This window comes from Protopterus annectens, chromosome 3.part0, assembly GCF_019279795.1.
Source record: "Protopterus annectens isolate FY-2018-M chromosome 3.part0, PAN1.0, whole genome shotgun sequence".
NCBI classification, from domain to species: Eukaryota; Metazoa; Chordata; order Ceratodontiformes; family Protopteridae; genus Protopterus; species Protopterus annectens.
This window is the reverse complement of record NC_056731.1, coordinates 1,140,779,806-1,140,799,853: the sequence shown is the minus strand read 5'-3', so window position 1 is coordinate 1,140,799,853 and position 20,048 is coordinate 1,140,779,806. Positions and strand designations below refer to the sequence as shown.

General features: G+C 38.4%; 1 protein-coding gene across 7 annotated transcripts in view; it reads left to right on the top strand.

The window, feature by feature from the left end:
• Positions 1–1,386: 1,386 nt before the first annotated feature.
• The window catches only part of GATA6 (GATA binding protein 6), a 330,143-nt gene continuing 311,481 nt past the window's right edge, over positions 1,387–20,048 (top strand). Inside the window, exons 1-2 of one of the 7 annotated variants that reach the window (XM_044065373.1) lie at positions 1,387–1,601; positions 12,486–13,374. In XM_044065373.1, the coding sequence (XP_043921308.1) occupies positions 12,510–13,374 (865 nt within the window). In that variant the 5' untranslated portion in view covers positions 1,387–1,601; positions 12,486–12,509. The other 6 variants (XM_044065374.1, XM_044065370.1, XM_044065369.1 and 3 more) reach the window with 6 other exon arrangements.

Genomic DNA, 20,048 nt, shown 5'->3' with positions numbered 1-20,048 from the left:
TCAGACTAATAAAAATAGAAAAGAAATTAAAAGTTGGATGTGTGCAGGGTCCAGTTAGTGAAATTACTTTGTTAATCACAAAATGTATTCCCTGTATTTAAAGTACAAGATATTTAATGTGCCACACATCAGAACACAGACCACCATATACTGTAACCCAAAGTGTGGGAGGAATACTTCTGTGCAAACACACGCGCACGCGCGCAACATCATTCATTTTACTGAAATCTCATCAACAAGAGTTGAATATTCACGGAACACTATTATAGAAATTTACATCCTGAACAATGTTTACACCCAGAATACCCATGTGTCTTGTTATTGTTTTATAGTTACTAACTTAGCCTCCTTTGTTAATGTGAAAAACATATTGTCCGTTGTTCATTGTCAATGTTCCTACAAGAAACGGCATGATTGGTTGGCTGTGTGTGTGTGTGTGTGTGTGTGTGTGTGTGTGTGTGTGTGTGTAGTAGTAGTAGAACAGGCGCATACACATAGAGTTTAATGGCCCTCAAAAATAGCATCTGTCTGTATGATTTCTTCTTAATGTATTCTGCTCTGAACCAGTTGTAATCCCAAAGAATAGTAAATGTATCTGTGCATTGTCGGTGTCTTAATGAAACAATAGATCGCCAAACTATATGTGTGTGTGTGTGTTGTGTGTGTGTGCGTGTGTGTGTGTGTGTGTGTGTATACACACACGCACACACACACCCTGGGGATAACCACTTGGCTGTATTTAACTAAAATTAAGGAAGCAGCTACAGAGGTACCATAGAAAAACACATATGAATATGTACTATATCTTGATGGAAACCCCGCTGCCAATGTTGGAATACTACAAGGATTGCAATCAACTGTAATGTGTGTGTGTGTGTGTGTTGTGTGTGCGTGTGTGTGTATATATACACACACGCACACACACACACCCTGGGGATAACCACTTGGCTGTATTTAACTAAAATTAAGGAAGCAGCTACAGAGGTACCATATAAAAACACATATGAATATGTACTACATCTTGATGGAAACCCCTCTGCCAATGTTGGAATACTACAAGGATTGCAATCAACTGTAATACGTGTGTGTGTGTGTGTGTGTGTGTGTGTGTGAGAGAGAGAGAGAGAGAGAGACGGAAGCTTATACGCTTACAGTTTGCGTTAATGATAGGAAAACACAAGCCATTTCAGTTTTATTATCTCCAGTCGGTGCCAGGCCCGATCAGTTCCTCTTCGCTAATAATGTGAATACTGTGGGTGTGGAGACTGACTGGCGTCCGGCTCCTGTGCTGCTTTGGTGCCCTTCTTTAACACCGCTGTCAAGGGGTGGGGGAGAGAACACACACACACACACACACACACACACACACACACACACACACACACACGGCATGGAATGTGTTGGAGCTCTCACCTTATCATTCTTAGGCCTACAGTCAATGTACACACTGTGTCAGGCCGCAGATTTTATGAAAAAGTCACTCAGAGTAGCCGGAAAATTGCGTTGCTAGCCAGAACTGTTCGCGAAGTCCGACCTCGGACAACATGGAAGACAAACTTTACGGCCAACTAAATATTCAAGCTCAGACTCCCCCCTCGAAGGTAAGACTGTCAAGTTTTGAACGACGGGTAAGGTAATGCGCGCATTCGTTTGTGAATTAGTAGACCGTGTACATAATTTATACCCTGTCTTGTCAGCTGTACACTTCAATACGAGTGGGTTTCAATAGTACCAAAAACGTCAATTAGCCTAAGCTTTGAGTGGGACAAGTAGATAATATTTGCCCCAAATACAACTGTTCTGGTTTGACAGTTATAAACTTGCTTCGGTTGCACATTGAAAATGATGGTTGACAGAACATTAAAATCAAGACTAAATTATTTTATGTATTTGTGAATCTGCTTAAGATATGGTTTGAAGGCTCGTCTTGCGCAGCGTGACAGAAACAAAGCCAGGGAATACACACCTGAATGTCTGAGGAACTTGCAGGAAAAATTGAAAATGTGCGTGTGTATGTGTGTGTGGGTGCATATTTCTTACAGCAAATGAACTTGTCAGGCCACAAGAAACAGACGAGAAAAAGTAACAGTTTTGTAGTTAATCGCTGTCAACATCCTCAACCCCATTTTGTACGTATTATAATGAAATACTTAAGCGCAACTTTACAATTATAGTAGGCATACAACGAGAATATTACCTAAATATCACATGTGATCTGAATGTTAAATCTTGTTAAAACCATCTGGGTGGGGGGGGGGGGGTATACTGACCTAAAAAATGGTAGTGGAATTAGCCTACTCTGATTTTCTCCGAAATTCTGTTAAAATTCTAATTTTAGAAGTAGCAACCCTAGGTCGCTAAATGTGAACAAATGCCTTTTCGTTCCTTGTGCATCCTTACTCTCCCTTCTTTACTTACTCTACCTTCTACCAAATTCTCTTCTCTTACTTTCTCTCTGAATACCATAATGCATGTTTCCCCTTCACGTCATATTGCAATTCCTGTTTGTATTAGGCTATCTTTAATTTCTCTACAAACTAAAATTTCGGTAAATATTACATAGTCATATAACGTGTGTGATGGATTCTTAGCCACCAATTTTTTATATTATGCTAATTTGCTATACTTTTAAACTGCATGTGTTTTTTTTGTTTGTTTTTTTAAGATTGCAAAATTATTTTTCTTAAAATGTTTTGTAATAATTTGGAGCTATTCTTCCCGGTCCTCCGCTGAAAATTAGCTTCTACCCAGAAGAACTTTCCTGGTAATCCAATGTCAATAAATAAACCACACTTTGTAATCCAGACCCTGTTAAAGTTAAAACTGTTAATGACGTGTTCTTATCACATAACACAGTACGCAAATGTAGAAATTTCTGAACGTTGCAAAAGGTGTTGTATACCTCTCAACTGTCCCTCATTTTGTATATTGTCACTGATGTTGCATTGCAATAGTTGCCATGTTCTTCCTAAAACGTTTACTTTTCTGGTAAATCACAGAGGATTAAATAAAATAAATTGCAATCAGTTAACAATGCCGCACATGGTGGCTGTAAAACCATGTGGTCATGTTGCTCTGAAAGTACATACTGGTGCGAGACATCATTCTGTTAAACTAACTGAATGAATTAGAGTAACGTTTTAGGAATGTCCCTGATTTTGGGCTTTTGTTCCCCATCATTTTTGGCTTTGTCCGGAATTCTTGAATAAAGGTGCTGTAAGGTGTGGGTAGCAAATCTCTTGAGTGTACCTCATTGTGAGGGGCGGAAGCCATTATGAGGAATGTCTGTACCTCTCAAAATCTAAGCACACGACATCTGGATAAAACCCAAAACAATGACTGGACAAATGCCCAAAGTAGGGACATATTTTAAACACTGCACTTACAAACATGAAAGATGCAAGGGTAACCGTACTTGTGTTAGCACAGCATGCATTTTCTGGAGGATGGTGACTTCAGTCATCAGTGATTTGCCAGAAAACCATACATTTTATGAGGAAGAGACCAAGAAATATGAGGCAAAAATCTGGACATTCTGCAGTAACATCTATACAGTTAAGAAGTATAGGAATATTCCTCAGTTTTTAGTCTTAAAAAAGTCCATGATCCTTCCATTGAAAGATTTTGTCATATATTCATTGTTAAAATATCTTAACTAGTGCACATGGTAAATAATGCTGAAAAAATCATCAATATAACTTTTAGAATTGTAAACTAACACATTTTAACCACCATGTGGAATTGTAGTGATCCACATGTTGGAGACCGACAGTTAAAAGCTGTGAGTTATCTGTTTAGTAACAGGATCGTTGAAGTCTTTTTGCAGGTTAAAACAAGCAAAGCAGCACAGTGCTGATTGTGATCAGTCTTCGTTTTATTGTACCTTTTACTCGTGTCAGGTAGATTTTAACTTCTGCATTGTTCATTGTCAGTGGCTCTTATGTGACCAAGTAAATATTTTAAACACTTACATTTTAGTAGGAACTGTTAAACACTTTAAGTAACCTTGTATGTAGGCTAGTTTTTGACAGTACACTACTTTGCAGACAAATGTGAATGATGTATCTTAAGTATACCTCTCAACTGTCTAGATTTTCGCATCATGTTTGTGAGCCTCATAAAATTTGTGGTTTTCTGGCAAATCCTTGAAAATTTAAGTGGCTAATAATGACGCGCACTTCGGTTTCAGGTTTCTTGTCCCTCGGATTACTGAAGCAAAACCAAACCAACCAGTTATTCTAACAACTGACCAAATTTATAAGTGCAATATTTTAAATCTGTCCTCGATTTTGGAACTTTGTCTCCCCATTATTTTGTACTTTGTTCACATGTCTTGCGCTTAGAGGTTGGGGAGGAATGCTCCTAAGGTCAAAGCAGGTTTAGCACCCCAAGTTAATTTTAGTACAGTTATTCGCATCGAAATGTTAAGCGAACGGGAGAAGGCTGAAAGAAGTGTAATAAAATCAAAAGTCATACTAACCCTTAGTGAAATAAAATATATATTCTGTGTGAGATGGTCTAGACATACAGACAGATTAGACTAGGTAAAGCACAAAATGAAAAAATGTAAAAAAATCCAGATAAAGCATCGAATATAACATAAACGAATACGCAGATGCAAGCACTCTTCCAGCCTGTATTTTTATACGTTGCTGAATATGTTGTTGCTTACCACCAAAAAGAATACAGCAAAGTTGTGAGTATATAGAGGTTTATGATAAGGGGCTACATGTTGCCGTGTCCTATGTGACAATCAATCTTTATGTGAATTGTGCAGTCAGTCCCTAGTTTAGTTGTCTTCAGAGACACTTGAAAGCAAACTTTGATGACCTCGGTTTTACCTCTACCCACTCCTACTTTGCCATCACCTATTAGTTATTTGTTTACTTTATAGCTTAACTACAAACATGAAAAATATTTCTCTTTTTCACAGGAGACACAAAAAAAGCAGAATAATTGTTCTAAATATGCTGCAAGGTGTCTGCCTGGCATAAAGTTGTATTTGCCAGAATTACTAATTTAATTGACACATTTCTTTTACTTTTTTCCTTTTGAATAATTAATCCCAGGGAGTAAATTCGCACTTTCCTCCAGTTCAAAGGGGGATAAAAGAAACGACAAACGTGTCTGGGAAGTGTCATGAGGAGGCTTCTTATGGAGAAGTGAATGAGCTCAGACAGACCACTCATTCGTTAATCGTATTAAGGAGCATGCACACGTCCTCATCCAGCCTCACAAATGACGTGCGCGCGCGCGCGTGTGTGTGTGTTTTCTTCTTTGGGCAGGTGTGTCCTGCGTTAAAAAAAATTAAAAATGTCAAGTCCTGAGACTTTAGGACAAAAAATATTTCATAAGTTTTCTCAAAAAGTTGCATAAAACAGCAACTTTGTATCTGAAACATCTAAATGTTATGTGAAACAGCACAACCAACTTAAATGCTACAAGAATAAGCTTTTATTTTTGCAAAAAGTGAAACTGTCCTTTGCATTGGCCTTGGGTCTGTTTTATCCTGCAAAATCTCACGTTTCTACAAAAAAATACCCACTTTAGACATTTGAAAAGGTGATAACCATAGTGTGTGTATGGAATATTGCACCTGGGAGCCTGGCTTGTGATACTTGAAATATCTGCAATTGTATGTTTACTGATAGTGTCTGGTGCGTTTACTGATAGTGTCTGGTGCAAGAAAAATGAATAGGGACAAGTTTGGATGCCAGTTTTCACGAAATTCGTTCCGTTACAATTATAGTTTAAGATGCTTCATGTACCGCACTGTAAACACTGCGTTTTTTCACAGGAAGAACAGACAGCCGCATGGATAAACAGATGCGAATAGCATAAACTGTTCAAAAGTATTATGTGGTCATATTTTTACAATACCACGGGAATATGGGATGAGTTAATTTTTTTTAGTCACTGTTATTCTACATTACATAATAATGTTCGTTTAACATGTACGATTTTATAAAGGTAATCTTATATTATGCATAATACAATGTGCTGTTGCATTTTCACCGTTTTGTTGGACATCTAAAAAAGCTTAAAAATAAATCAAATAGAAACATACAGTATACATGTATGTATATTCAAATGTAAGTGTGATGGATGTTTCTTAATATGTTTACTGAATCTGTATGTTTGTATTTATGAACGTGCGCGCGCGCACCCCCGCACACACGCACAATCGAAATATACCCGATACTGCTGGATCATACCTGATAACTGCAGGTCCACCCTGTGCTACATGTCAGAGTATGGAAAAGCTGTTGCATTTTAAATTCACACATTTTCAGCATTTGGTGCTTGCATGAGTGCGTGTGTGCGTGAGTGCGCGCGTGTTTGTGATCTCAACCTTAAGCATCAAGAATGTATTTCTTACTGATTTAAAATGAAATAAGTTTATTAAAAAATAAAAAGAATCGGGTACTAAGCTGAATACAATGAGGGACAAGAGCTGAAAATCCGAGACACTTTTTACATATTAGCGAATTGCAAAGATGACAGGACATATGTGTTTTCTGATTAATAGAACGCATTTAACTAAAAGGTCTGACATAATTTAGTTGTTGTGAAACTGTTTTATCAAAAATAATAAAATCCAGATTCAGTGTGGAAAAGAGTGAAAACTGGAGTCAAGATCAGATTTTACATTTGTTGACCGGGATAGTCCTACTGGATACATGTCCATTTTCAGAGGTCGCCCGGGGAGAAAAGCTCCAAGGTAGAACATACATACAGTGCAAATCACAACATGATTACAAGTTACTATGAGATTGGGAATTTGCCTATCCTGCACGCATATTTATGTGTTCAATCTCTACTATTTATTATTTTTGATACATTCATTCATACCAATCAGCTGTTCCTGGTTTTCACGGATGCCCCAGATTTTGACGCAAATGTTGGCTCTGACGCTTTTAATCCCTCCTACAACTGATGACTTTTGGAGAAAAGGTAGTGAATTACACTTTATAAATAATGACAATAATTAGTTATAAACTCCTTTTATTTCAGAAAATATATATGAATCATATTATTCTGTCAATGTCTTAATAACACTAATATTTTGAAAGTGTTCCTGGTTTTCCTTGATTATTTCTGGATTTTCCTAGATTCTGTTGAGATTTCGTAGAGAGCTTCAGTTGACACATTTTGTGAAGAGTAACTCCAACGTTTATAACGACTGTTGTGCCTAATGTTTTCTCATAACCTCAGACATTCTAATGAAGAGTAGGCCAATATTCTGAGGTCATATCACCTAGAGCCCTTAACATTTTAGGTCGTTATTATTTCTGTTTTTGCTTTGGTAATATTTTTCTCCTTGAGTAGCAATGCAAAAATTGTCACCAATGGAACCTCACCACTAGACAGGAGATGTCATGATGACTTAGTTTTGTTGTGTAGCCCCCACCTCACCCCTTTTTTTCTTTAATTCCCAGTCCATCATTTATGTGTTTGTGAATGGGTCATTGATTGTATGTATGAATGAATGACCAAGTTAATAGATTGACAGATAGACGGGCAGACATACTGTACAACTCTAAAAACACAACTTTTAAAGCCATGTGGTTTCCAGTGGCTCTTGAAAAGAGCAACTTATGAGGCAATACATAGCAGTTAAAATGTAGTCCTGCATCACTTTAACATCAATACTTTATCATAAACAAACATTGCCAGCTAGAATAGCTATGTCTGGAATTACATTGGACCTTGCATTTTAAAATGAACACTTTTACAAACCTTTGCAACTGTAACAGTTAATTACAGATCATATTATACTAGAATTAGACTCCACATTAATATTTTCCAGTTTTCCTGAAATATCCCAACAGATGATTGTACAGCATAATGTCTGTCTCTCTGTCACACACACACACACACACACACACACACACACACACACGCGCGCGCGCACTCACATATATACCTTTCCCATACTTCCACAGCTTTCTTTCAGGTTGCATTACTTCCACACAAGTAACTCTTCTGCCAGCAACTTAGGAAGTGACACACCTCTACCCTCACAGTGAAAGGCAGGCACTAGTTTGCACACACACGCACAGTCGCACACACACTACTTTGGCAGCCTCCAGTACACATCACATTCCTGCTCTATACCAACAAACACCTTCACTGTGTCACTTGAGTGTTGTGAGCCTTTACCTGTTGGGGTGTATCGTGTATAGGATTCTGCATTACAGTTTTGTTTAAAAGTGTCATGGGAACTCCTTCAGTCACTATCTCCTCTACAAGGGGAACACTATTTTAATTTGTTCAACAGTAAGTACTGAACAAAACCGTGGTTTGTTCATCAACTGTAACTGAGCAGTCAGCTGTCATCCTCTGCATGATTTTTTTTAACAGGGAGCATTTATGTTAATTATCCGTTTACAAAATCGGTAGCCTATTCCTTTTTACATAACGCATAATATGTCATACAACTGTTAACTGCTTTAGTTTTAATACAGAATGGTTAAATGAATTCTGATTTAGACAGCATGCCAAAGCTAAGGTAATAGCAATCAAAGTCAGTTCTTCCAAGCAAGTTTTCACTGGTATGGCAAGTAACCTTTCTGTTGAGCTCAGAGGTTTGCTCTTCAGTAAGACTGTTAAAAAAACACCCCACTGAAATCTATAAAAAAAAAAAAAAAACAGTTGCTTTAATGAGCAGGACCATAGTCAAATACTACTAATTACAGTCCACTTACTAAGTGGGTTTGGTACCGTATAGTCTCGTGGATTTTTGCCTTCTTGTGTACAAAGTGGAAATGTGGAACTTTCCCCTATATAAACTGAAAGTAAGAATTATTCTTACTTAATAGTTTGTCATTTAGCCTATCAACACATACTTCTCAAGTTTTCAGATTTTTGCCTTGTATTTTTGTTCGGTTCCTCTGAAAAATAGTAGCTTTCTGGCAAATCAGTGAGGACTGAATTCGCAAAAAAAATGTCAAGACATTTGAATTTCAATTTGAATTTCAGACTTCATATCCTTTAGAAAGTGCATGATAACACAACGCGTTTTATTATAACAACTTTCTAAGTTTATAAGAGCAGTTTTTAAAATTGTCCCTGTTTTTGCCATTTGCGCCCCCCCCCCCATTATTTTTGTTTTTTTGTCCAGATTTCTTGCGCTAAGACGTATAGGTCAGGTTTTTTACTTTTCGTGCGGATTACAGCACAACACTGCGCAATTATGTTTCTTAGTTTGTGTTTTTAGTGTTATATTGCTACTTTGTCCTGTTACGTTTTGCGATTTTGCCATTTGGTCGGGGACCCCAGTGAGAAGGGTCGTCCTCAGATCGGTTCACTTATCCTGTAAAAAAGAAATAAACTGATGCCGTGTCAACTTATCTTCCCACCTACTACTAGGCAAATTTCCTTTGGTTGTAACGAAAATTAATTCTTCTGTGTTAATCTACTTACAAAAAAATGACAGCGTGCCCACTTTTGTACGTGTATATGTAAACGCCATTATTTATTTTCAGTGCAAATGTTATATGCAATTAAAGTTATTACTGGAGTGTGGATATCAAAATGACATCACCGATTATGTAACCTTCTCCATATGTAACCATATCTCCTCCCCAGCACTACCCATCCCAAAGTAGGAATATTGACCGTCTCACAGCTTGTGTTTGTCCCTAACAGAGTGTCTTATTTTCTCTTAATGTAGTTTTCTACCTCCTTCCCTCTCCATGTTTTGTTTTCTTTCGCATGTGTTTATTGGGGTAGTGCATTGATCATAACTGACCGTTTGTAAATACTGCCTTTGTGAAACAATTCACAAAGAAAAAAAATATGAAACAGAGACGTAGTACGTTATAAATATCAGTAACAGAACAAAATGTAACACTGTATAACAACATTTGTACTTCTGCTACAATTAGTAGCTGTAGCTAGTATCTTTAGTGGTCTAGCTAAGAACGTGTATTGACCCCCCCCCCCCCGCCCCCTTTCCCTTGCTTGTTTCTTAGTTACAGTCTCTCTATTAAGAGTGTAGCATTCGGATCTTAAATGTGACTTATTTTTGCTTATTTATTTGTTATTAAGTGATTCCTTTGTTTTTTTTTTCTTGTTTTTTTTTTATTTCTTGGTTCCGGTCTCTTTATTATTTGATACAAATTGTTATTTTTTCAGTATCAATTCTGTAACCTTTCGCGTCGACAGAGTTCACTATGTAGTTACTTGCCCAGCACTAAGTGACTTCATTCGTTCGAAGTGCGCCTCTCTTCGTCAGTTTATTTGTCAGTCTCTTCTCTACCCCCTTCCACATTCCCTAAGTTAGCATCGGAAAATAATGGAGGATCGGCAAAGTAACGGAATTAATTCTGGACTGGTCGAGCTTACAGTTTTAACTTTCCATTTAATTTCACTTTTCAGCTCCGACTGTTTTTGTTAACAGTAATTCAAAAGAAACAGACGTGACCCCCCCCCCCCAAAAAAAAAAAAAACACCACTCATATTTTTGTTTTCTGGTGCACACTGGCATCAGAGACAGTTAATGAGCAATGCTCAAAAATCCATACGGCTACATTTCTAAACTTGGATAGCATGGCTTTTATGTGCTAGTATTGTTATATGACTTCATGAAAGAATACATAGTTAGAATACATAGCATAAATAAGCGTGTGTGTATTTTGAAAAAAAAAATGCTAATGCATTGCATGACCAGAGCAGTTTGATAAACATTATTATTTTAAGCTCATACAGAGGCGCTCATAGCGCTCAACCAATTGAGAGGTTAAGTACAAGGTTACATATTTAATCGGTAGATCCTCAGGAATGCAACTGAAATGAGGCAATATCATCTATTGTGTTCCTCCTCACTCTGTGCTCCAGTTACACTTGTCTCGAATCCTAAGCTAGGACTGTCCTGCCCCGAATTAAAATTGTTGGTTAGTGTAGTCGACCTCTCTGCTGTCTATGCCGTATAAGTCTCTCTTTATTTTATTCATTTCTTGTGTTTTTGCAGACTGCAATAACCCACACTGTCCGATTGTTAGGCTGGCTGAAATTTGTGTTGGAAGTAGGACAAAATTCGTTGACTCCATCCAGAAATTCCAGACCAAGTACTGCGCTCGTCAGAGTGAGCTGCAGGGCAGGCACCTCCTCTTCTTTCCATTTAATAATATCCTGCTCTCTCCTTCTGCCCCCTCCCTCCTTCCTTATTTATTATATCCTGAACAGTCTGCAGTCCAGCCCCTGGTCTCAGTAAGCAGCAGCTTGGATTCAACGCGGCAGAGCTACATGGCCCAGCAGCAGTCCCTTTAGGTTGGCGTTTGCCTTTTTACCTGTGGATTCTCATCTGCCGTCCCGATGGGGTGGGGTTTGTACTCTTATCTGATGAGATAGTCTGTAGCAACTTAGGAGCGCTGACTGTTTGGATTCATTTTTCCCCTTTTGGATGCCTTTTTTAATGACTGTAGGAGAGAAGCCAGTCTGTGAGTTACTTTTAACAACTGTTTGTGTGTGCGTGCTTGTGTGTGTGTGTGTGTGGGGGGGGGGGGGGGGGCAGAAGGGGGCGCCTGATCTAATGGGGGCTGTCTGTCACTTGGTTTGCTGTACGTTTCAGTATTTGGGATTTGTGAGCCACACAAATTTTGCGACACTGGCATTGCATATTTGAAAAAAAAAATTGTACTGTTTTCTGTTCTTTTTTGTTACCAGATCAGTTTGCTGGGGGTGGGGTGGAGATGGGGTTGACGCACTAGCACACAAATTAAAATGAGATGTAACAGGAAGCAGTGTTAACTTTGCGCGGAGCCTTGTTCTGCTCAGGATCCTACTACAGTGGGGAGGTTTCGGCTCGTCCTCCACATCTACTGGTACAGCTTGGCACCGCACACCCTGCGCACTAACTCATGTGTGCTGAAGCGGTTGCACAACCGTTGGTTGCTATAGGTCTTTTTTGTAAGTATGGAATATGAAAGTATACAAAGTATTCAAATTTCTAGGCAGGATGGGTACATGCTTGGAAGCAGACAAAACTTGACGCCACTGAGGACCAACGTACTTACGTGCACCTGCAATATTATGTATTACATAGTACTGTGGATGTGGTGTGTGTTTGTATGTGAACATCAGGAATAGTGTTGAAAACAGGTAATGGTGATTAAATTAACTTAAAGGGCTGCTGCAGCATGTGCATGCATGTGAAACGGATCTTGTCTCGTCTAAATTGCACTTTGGCGAAGTCTGTCTGGTTTAAGTATCGTTTTGATCTTATGAGAATTGGATTTAGTAATGGTGGTGACAATAGTTTGTGTATGTGGTTTGTAGATGTGTGTGTGTGTGTGTGTGTGGGGGGGGGGGGGTTGGGAACTCAGAACTGCAGTAGACGTAACTTTTAATTAGATCAGTTAATGAGACGTGAGAAACGCCTCTACCGGTTCTCCAACTAATTGTGTATTTCTTTTTAAAAGCATCGACACTTGTGTATTTCTGCTAGAATTATTTATGATACTTTTCTGTTACTCTTTCAGACTTTTTTAGAGATCAGAGTCTGAATGGACCTGAATGAATCCAAGTGGTCTGTTGTCAAACATTTATCGTCAAACAGCCCTGACTCTTCTGTGGTGGAGCAGACGTACCTCAAATTTACTGCCTGTGACCCTGTGGAAAGGACAAGATCGCAATCACGGCAAGATCTGAGCTCTGTATCTCCTAATCTTGACAGTGAAGGAAACCATTCTCAGGAGGGCAGGCCATTCGACTCCTACATCCATTTTGGACCTCATCCACCCATTCCTTGCAACGCCGAAGACATTCCATTGTTTGCGGATTTAGATCAGGCAAGCAAATTGATCGTGTCTCTTAGAGATTGTAAGTCATCGGTGATCCCTGATCACACTTCGGAAATGTACCAAAGTTTAGCTGTGGCTGCGAGCCAAGGGACAGCTGCCTACGACCAGTCTGTCAGCAGCTTCTTGCACTCCACTTCAAGTTCTCCACTGTATGTCCCTACCACCAGGGCTGGTGGCATGATTTCCAGTATCCCATATCTTACAAGCAATGCAGCATCTCAGCCAAACCATGCGGTCAGTAGCCACTCGGTGTGGCCCCAGCCTACGACAGAGAACCCTTCCTACAATGGAGGGAGCCCTCATGGCGCTAACAGGTTTGCTTATTCACCCAGCCCCCCAGTCAGCAATGGTGTGTCTAGAGATGGAGGATACAACAGTACTTTAAATGCCACTGGAAGAGACCAGTATACTTCCCTTGCCAGACCCATTAATGGATCTTACCCCAGTCCATATTCACCGTATGTTGGACCGCAGCTGGCATCAGCCTGGTCACCGGGGCCTTTTGATAACCCCATGTTGCACAGTTTGCAAAGCAGGCCACCTATATCTGTACGGGGTCCCAGCGGAGGTAAGCAAACGTTAAACTCTATTCATTGACAAGTTATAGTTTAAAAAGTCTAAGCAGAACAGTCGCTTATGTGGACGTTTCGTCTTCACTTTCTAGCTGTATGTTTGCAAAAGAATGGCAAAACTTTCTGTCTCTAGTTTTGTAAAAAAAAGGTAAAATTTGTATATGAACAGCCTTATATGTTTTCTTTGAAAGAGTAAACTAGAATGTATTTATTTATTTGTGTGTGTGGACTTCAGTACTTTGTCGCATTATTCTTATAAAGTCTCTGTCTCACACACACACCACAAGTTTCTGGCAGTATCTTTAATTCATTGTTAAGAGGTTACGGATCACTGGTCCTGTTTTATTGCATGATTACAGGAAAAAAAAACTAAAGTACATAATGAAGGATAAGCATTATCATTAAACTGTTAAGTTTTGTTAAAAAATGAAACAACATCAACATTTGCAACAGTACGAAAAATTGTAAGGTATCTACTTTGCATACCTTTCAACTTCTTAGCGCATGAAGTCTGTATAAAGCCTAAAAATAATGGGGGGGGGGGCAAAGACCCAAAAAATAATGACAGATTCTGAACCTCAAATGCATGTCATTATATAGTAACTTGAGTCCTCAGTATTTGCCAGAACACCATACATTTTATGAGGAAAAGAGCAAAATATGAAGAAGAAAGATGAACTTTTTAGCGGTAATCTGGGCAGTTGAGAAGTCTGTTACTTAGTTATATCCTGGGTAGGGAGAAGGACGCTTGTTACCTTCTTGTAGCACAATACCTACTGAGGGCTCGATCTTAAGTATTCCAAGACAAAAGTCCATGCCTAGTAATACACAGAACTTCTAAAGACGAAACTAGGACGGCCTTGATCCCTGCTGTTAAGGGGTGCCAATGATTATTTAAACATGCTCTGTTGTCTGTCAGCTTGTAGAGTGTTGAACTGATACATTACAGTGAACCTGAATTAACTAGACAGAGAAGGATGGACTTAGCAAGACAGTGGCCACTAGCAGTGTCAGGGCACAATGCGGTCTAGCTGGTATTTCAATTTTACTTATAAGGAAAATTACCGAAGTGTTGTCAGTAGTTCCAGCGAAATGGACTTACTGCATTCTCTCAAGGTTTACGGTTTCCTTATTAATGGATTAAGTGATACATTCAAAAAATTAAAGTTTCCTCCTGCAACCTTACGTAGAAAAGGGGTGCACTTGTGCGCTGTGATGGTTTTAAATAATGGCCCTGAAAATGAACCTTCCTCCTATGGTCCACAGCCGAGACCTAGTCCATAATCATGACAGTAGATGATGACCGTAAGTGCTCGGCATTCTTGTCAGTATGTTAACGGTTTACAGCGTATAATTAGTATTATCTACTGGAATTAATTCATTCTGTCTGATAATTGTCTTGAAATATGTATAGCGAGTAAGAGATTGCGGAATTTATACGTGCAGTAGTATAAATAAACACAATTAAATGCAAATACCTATTTTTTTTTAATCCAAAACACCAGAAGAAAAGCATGTAAAGCTTCTTTAAATTTGATGGTAGCCAGTGCCACTCAGGGAGTACATTTTTAGTGAGACATCAATATATTATTTTGATGGTTCGTTAGTCTTGGTAATAGTTTGTTGATGGGATGTGTGGGCTTAATTTAGACTGTCCATTTCTTCACCCAGTGTTATACGTCTTTGCGAGCGGCTGTTTTTCTTGCTGACTAAGGCATGTACTCGTGTTTATATTTAGCTTTTCAGTAATGGGGCGCTAATGACCCTCGTTTTCGGAATGACTGCTTATTCTGTATGTTAGCTTTTCAGTAATGGGGCGCTAATGACCCTCGTCTTCGGAATGACTGCTTATTCTGTATGCAATACATCTAGACCTGTTATCACTTATGTGTGACATGTATACAGTTTCTAGCTATACTCTTGGAGCAAATTAAAAGTTCTCGTTTGCAAACTGAAAAGGCTTGACCAAAATTATTTTGTTCGGTATTTTACAGCGAAATTTTGTAGATTTTAAGTACTCTGTTGTAGCAAAGACACATCGGCAGATGGAGATCGATATGGGGGCGTGTCACAGTTCTCAACTTGTTAATTCCAGAATTACTGGAGAAGCTGAAAATAATTAGTGAAACGAGTATGTGAATTAAGGTACATTTTCTGAAATAATTCAAGCCTGTTAACTGTAGTAATGACTGCCATTGCTTGTCGAGTGCAGTCTGCTAGGCTTATAAGGCCCTCAGGGCCAGTAGCCTAGTAACCTCCTATGATCCTATGAAGACATTGGGTATTTGTAGTGAACTCGTCCTATTCAGTGGTGCATTTCTCAACAGTTTTCAATATGTATAAAAATCATGTCATTCAATTGCAGGGATGTAGTAAGCAAATTCTGTTTTGTACTCACAAGTTCTTAGCGCTACTTCCTTGGACATCTTTCACTTAAAATGGATACGTCTTTAAAATTCTACCCAAACACTTTATAAATGTAAACGATATTTTCAACTGTACCCCCTAAATTACTAAAATAGTATTTTTAAATTAGCAATATTGCACCTGTCATTAAAAGCATTAATTTAGACAGTTGTACATATAATATGACTTGAAAAAGCCATGTTGATATGATACTCAGAAAAATGTACTGAGTAGAGTGCACTGGTTATATTCAATTGTTACACCTTTGTTCAATTGCAATGTGGGTTCTAAAACTGTTTTACTGCACTTTCGATTAGCGCATACTTTGTTTTAGAGTTTGCTACTTCTTAAAATAATTTCTTTTAAGAGAATAATTTTCCTATTTGTGTATACGTTGCACAACTTTTAGAATTTTGTTTGACATTTTACTAGAAGCTGAAAAATAATATCATACCAAGTATCGCTTTATCTGCATCCTGTACAATATTACCTTTCCAAGGTGTGTGTTTGTAAGAGGGGAAGTAGCTTAACTTAATGTCTAATCAGACCAAGACATTTTCAAAATGTTGTAACACTTTTATTTCTTGTAGGTACTAGATTTCCTTGTACAGCTGTTTTGCATTGTTGTTGATTACTTGTAGGTAGGTTAGGTAGTCCATTGTTTATGGGTTGTTGCGACCGGACTCCTTGATTTTAGCACAATTTTTACTACCAGTTTTGGTGTACGAAAGGGAGACTTCGCAACTCATTATTGTTTTAGTCGAATGGCTTTTACACGAATGAATACAGCAAAATGACATTATTAGAGACAAGTAATCGCCCATTACCATCACTCCAGTCTCGGGTAAAACATTACTGGAGTAATATGTTCTCGTGTTAATAGAACACGTATTGCATTAACACGCATTTTCTAAACAATGAGAACTATGAATGCCTTACATTACTGACTGAATGCAATCTAGTGATTTACCAGGAAATTAAACATTTTAGGAGAGACAGCACAACACTAGGAAGCAAAGGAGTGCTCTACAAAAATCAGGGGCAGTTGGGGAGATATTGCTGGCTAAAGACATCTTTCACACCTGAGTTTGTATTTCAGGAGGTACACGTTTTTAATCTATAGTTTTGGGCCTTGTAAAAGTAGTTGATGGCTAGTGGTGGCACATGGTGGCATGTTGTGACTGCTAGTAAAAAAAATCATTTACTTTGGTAAAATCCCGCAGGTAACGCCTTAATGTTAAGTAAATACACTGCTTCTATGTAGGAATAAGCTTAGAAAATAAACTTGCACTGTTACTTCCAGTAGCACAATTCAACTGATTTATGTTACGCTTTGTGCTACATACCCATAACAGGTGCCTCTGTACTACAGGGCAGGTCACATTAGAGGAGGCAGTGCCTGCTCCTCATATTCTCAGCTAGCGTCAGCTCTCTTATCCGTATATTCATTATGGTTTAAAATATATACTGCACTTCTGCTTAATAAGTTTTTCTTCTACCTACGTCCACTGTAGAATATTTTTTGATGAGTAGTTGTCTCAGTACTTTCCTTTTGTCTTCTAACAATAATTTGAAGGACCCGAATTAATCCAGGTATGCACATATACGCCACTGGTTTAATCAGAATGTCCACCTTGGAGAAGTTATCAGAGCATATGAACCTATGAACCTGTCCTGTTTACCCCGAGCAATGATCAGTGGAGAGAGGGATAGCCTTTGCGTTTATTTGTTTGTATCCAAAGAATTGATACACCATACTGGTTTTGTGAGTGCTGTGACAGTATGGTACTGACTGAGAAGGGTAGGGGTGGGGGTCAAGAATCTTGAGCATAACTTGCTAAATTGATTTATTTTAAACCATTCATGGGGAAATGCCAAGGAGCTGACAAAACTAGCAGTCTTCTTGAAATAAAAATCTCCGTTCAGGACAGATTATTAACTTGGTTCTGTTCTGTGTAAAATGATTTCGCTCTGCAGAAACAAAGCATTAACAGACCTGGCGTTACATTTTAATTGCATTTTTATTTCTGCAGGAAATTTAAGGCTGCGTTTGCGTAAATCTTACAAGTCATGCAGCTTTATAGTTTCTAATTGCTAAGTATATTGTTATACAATATAAGTTATTGATTTACAGTTCTTAAAAACAAGAAACTCAATTTTCCTGAAATTAAATCGAGGACGAATACCAGTCAATACCAGGATTCCTTTATCATTTCGAATGTATATGTATACTTGCAAAATTAAATGTGATTCTTAAGTAAATAAAACTCAATACACAGATTGACAGTACTTCGGAATAAATGCAAGTTACGATGAATGAGTGCTGTGGTCTAAAATGACAAATTCCATGCCATTCTCAAGTTCTCCCATTTGCAGACAGCCCATATTTGTAATTTACTAATACTTCTATTCTGAAAAATGGAAATCAGTGTCTCAGTTTATATATTAACTCGAAGAAGAGAGAGAGAAAAAAAACCTGGCAGTTGAAATGCGATGTGGTGTTCTTTTCCAAACTGATTTGGATATTGGATTCGTATCTGTTAAGTGCCCCCCCCCCCCCCCCCCCAAACACACACACACAAAGTATCCTTCAACGACAGTGTTTATTCAATGAAAACTATTTTCATGGGGCATGTGCTGGCCCACCCGTGGAATAATACGTAATATTTATGCAACCTTGAGGTGGCCTGGCCTAAGCAATATTTAGTACTGCTCTGTTAGTTGTAAACAGATCACAAAGTTAGCAGCCCTTTTTCCATAAATTAAGTCAGTCTTGTCTTTGCCAGTACACCCAGTAACCCATTTTGCTACCCACTTTCCCTTAAAACACATTTTTGACAGAATTAACTTTGGGGATAAAATAGTAACACAAATAGGTAACATTCCAAATGACCGATAAACACGGTCTAGGAGGTCATCACGATTTTTTTTAAACATTTACAACAGTAAACTAAAAAGCCAGTTGCACTCAACGTTTTAGGAAACATAAATTGTTATACCGCGGAGAGTTATAGTTAGGGTCATTAAGATGTAGGCTTGATTGAAAGGAAGGTGCCACATGCACGTCTATTACTTTTTCTTCTCTTTATCATCCCTTAAAGGATTAAATGAAAATGTAGCAGTGCAAGGCACCAAACACAAGTAAAAACAAAGTTTATCTTAAACGTCAGAAATACCTGACCTGAGGTTCACCTGATATGTGCATTACCACACACACACACACACACACACACACACACACACACACACACACACACACACTAAATATACACACATTCCCTTAAAGGTATCTCGGAGAGCTGTTTTATACTCATATTCTGCCAGGAGTGAAACAAATACATTTTTTTGGTGGAGCACGAGATTAGTAGAAAAGAAGACAATGGATAAATTATAAGATATGTGATAACTGTAATATATTACCTATGAAATGAAATCAAGAGAGCAACTGTAAAAGTAGACAGGGTAGAAAGGAGCAGCCTTAGGTCAACTGGTGCCCTAGGCAAAAATGCTCCAAAAAAATGCTCCATGGCGCCCCCCACCACACCATCCGGTCCCCCATCTTGGTCTACCTACACCAAATAAATAGTGGAAAAGCGCCCCTAATATAGCGGCGCCCTAAGCGACCTCCTAGTTGGCCTATGCCTAAGGCATACTCGCTGCCTTCTTACCTTCTGCTAAATGCTAGTCCTGTCTACCGTAGAATAACCTTTCTGAGACAGCATTTATGTGTTCATAAGGCAAGAAAAAGGCGATAAAGTTACCCTAGTGCGAATTTTAAGTAATTGAATGTGCGCTTCTAAAGTGTGCGCGCATTTTAGGAACATCTTACTGAAGTACTAATTTTGGTAGTCTGTACTGTTTTTTTTTTAATTTCACAGAAGCCTTAAAGTGACTTAATGCTGAGTGGTATGTGAGAAAAGCAAGCGTTTAAGCTATGACTGATGATCTGATGTAGCTTTTTTTTGAATTGCACATAGAAGATAAAACAATATTTTGGACTAACCATCCCAGTATATTTCTACAGCCGATGTTGTTCTGGTTGTAAAGGCTAGTATATTCATATTTTACAGAGCCAGACATTAAGTTAACATTACTGAGTATGTGCTATGAAAACAGTGGATATCACATTTGTTGTACTCCTCTGTGAAAACCATATGTACATTTTTTGCAACACACCTCTCAGCTCTCCAGATTTTTGCCTCATGTTTTTGGTCTGTTCCTCATAAAAGTTATGGTTTTCTGGCAATTCATTGAGGAATGTACA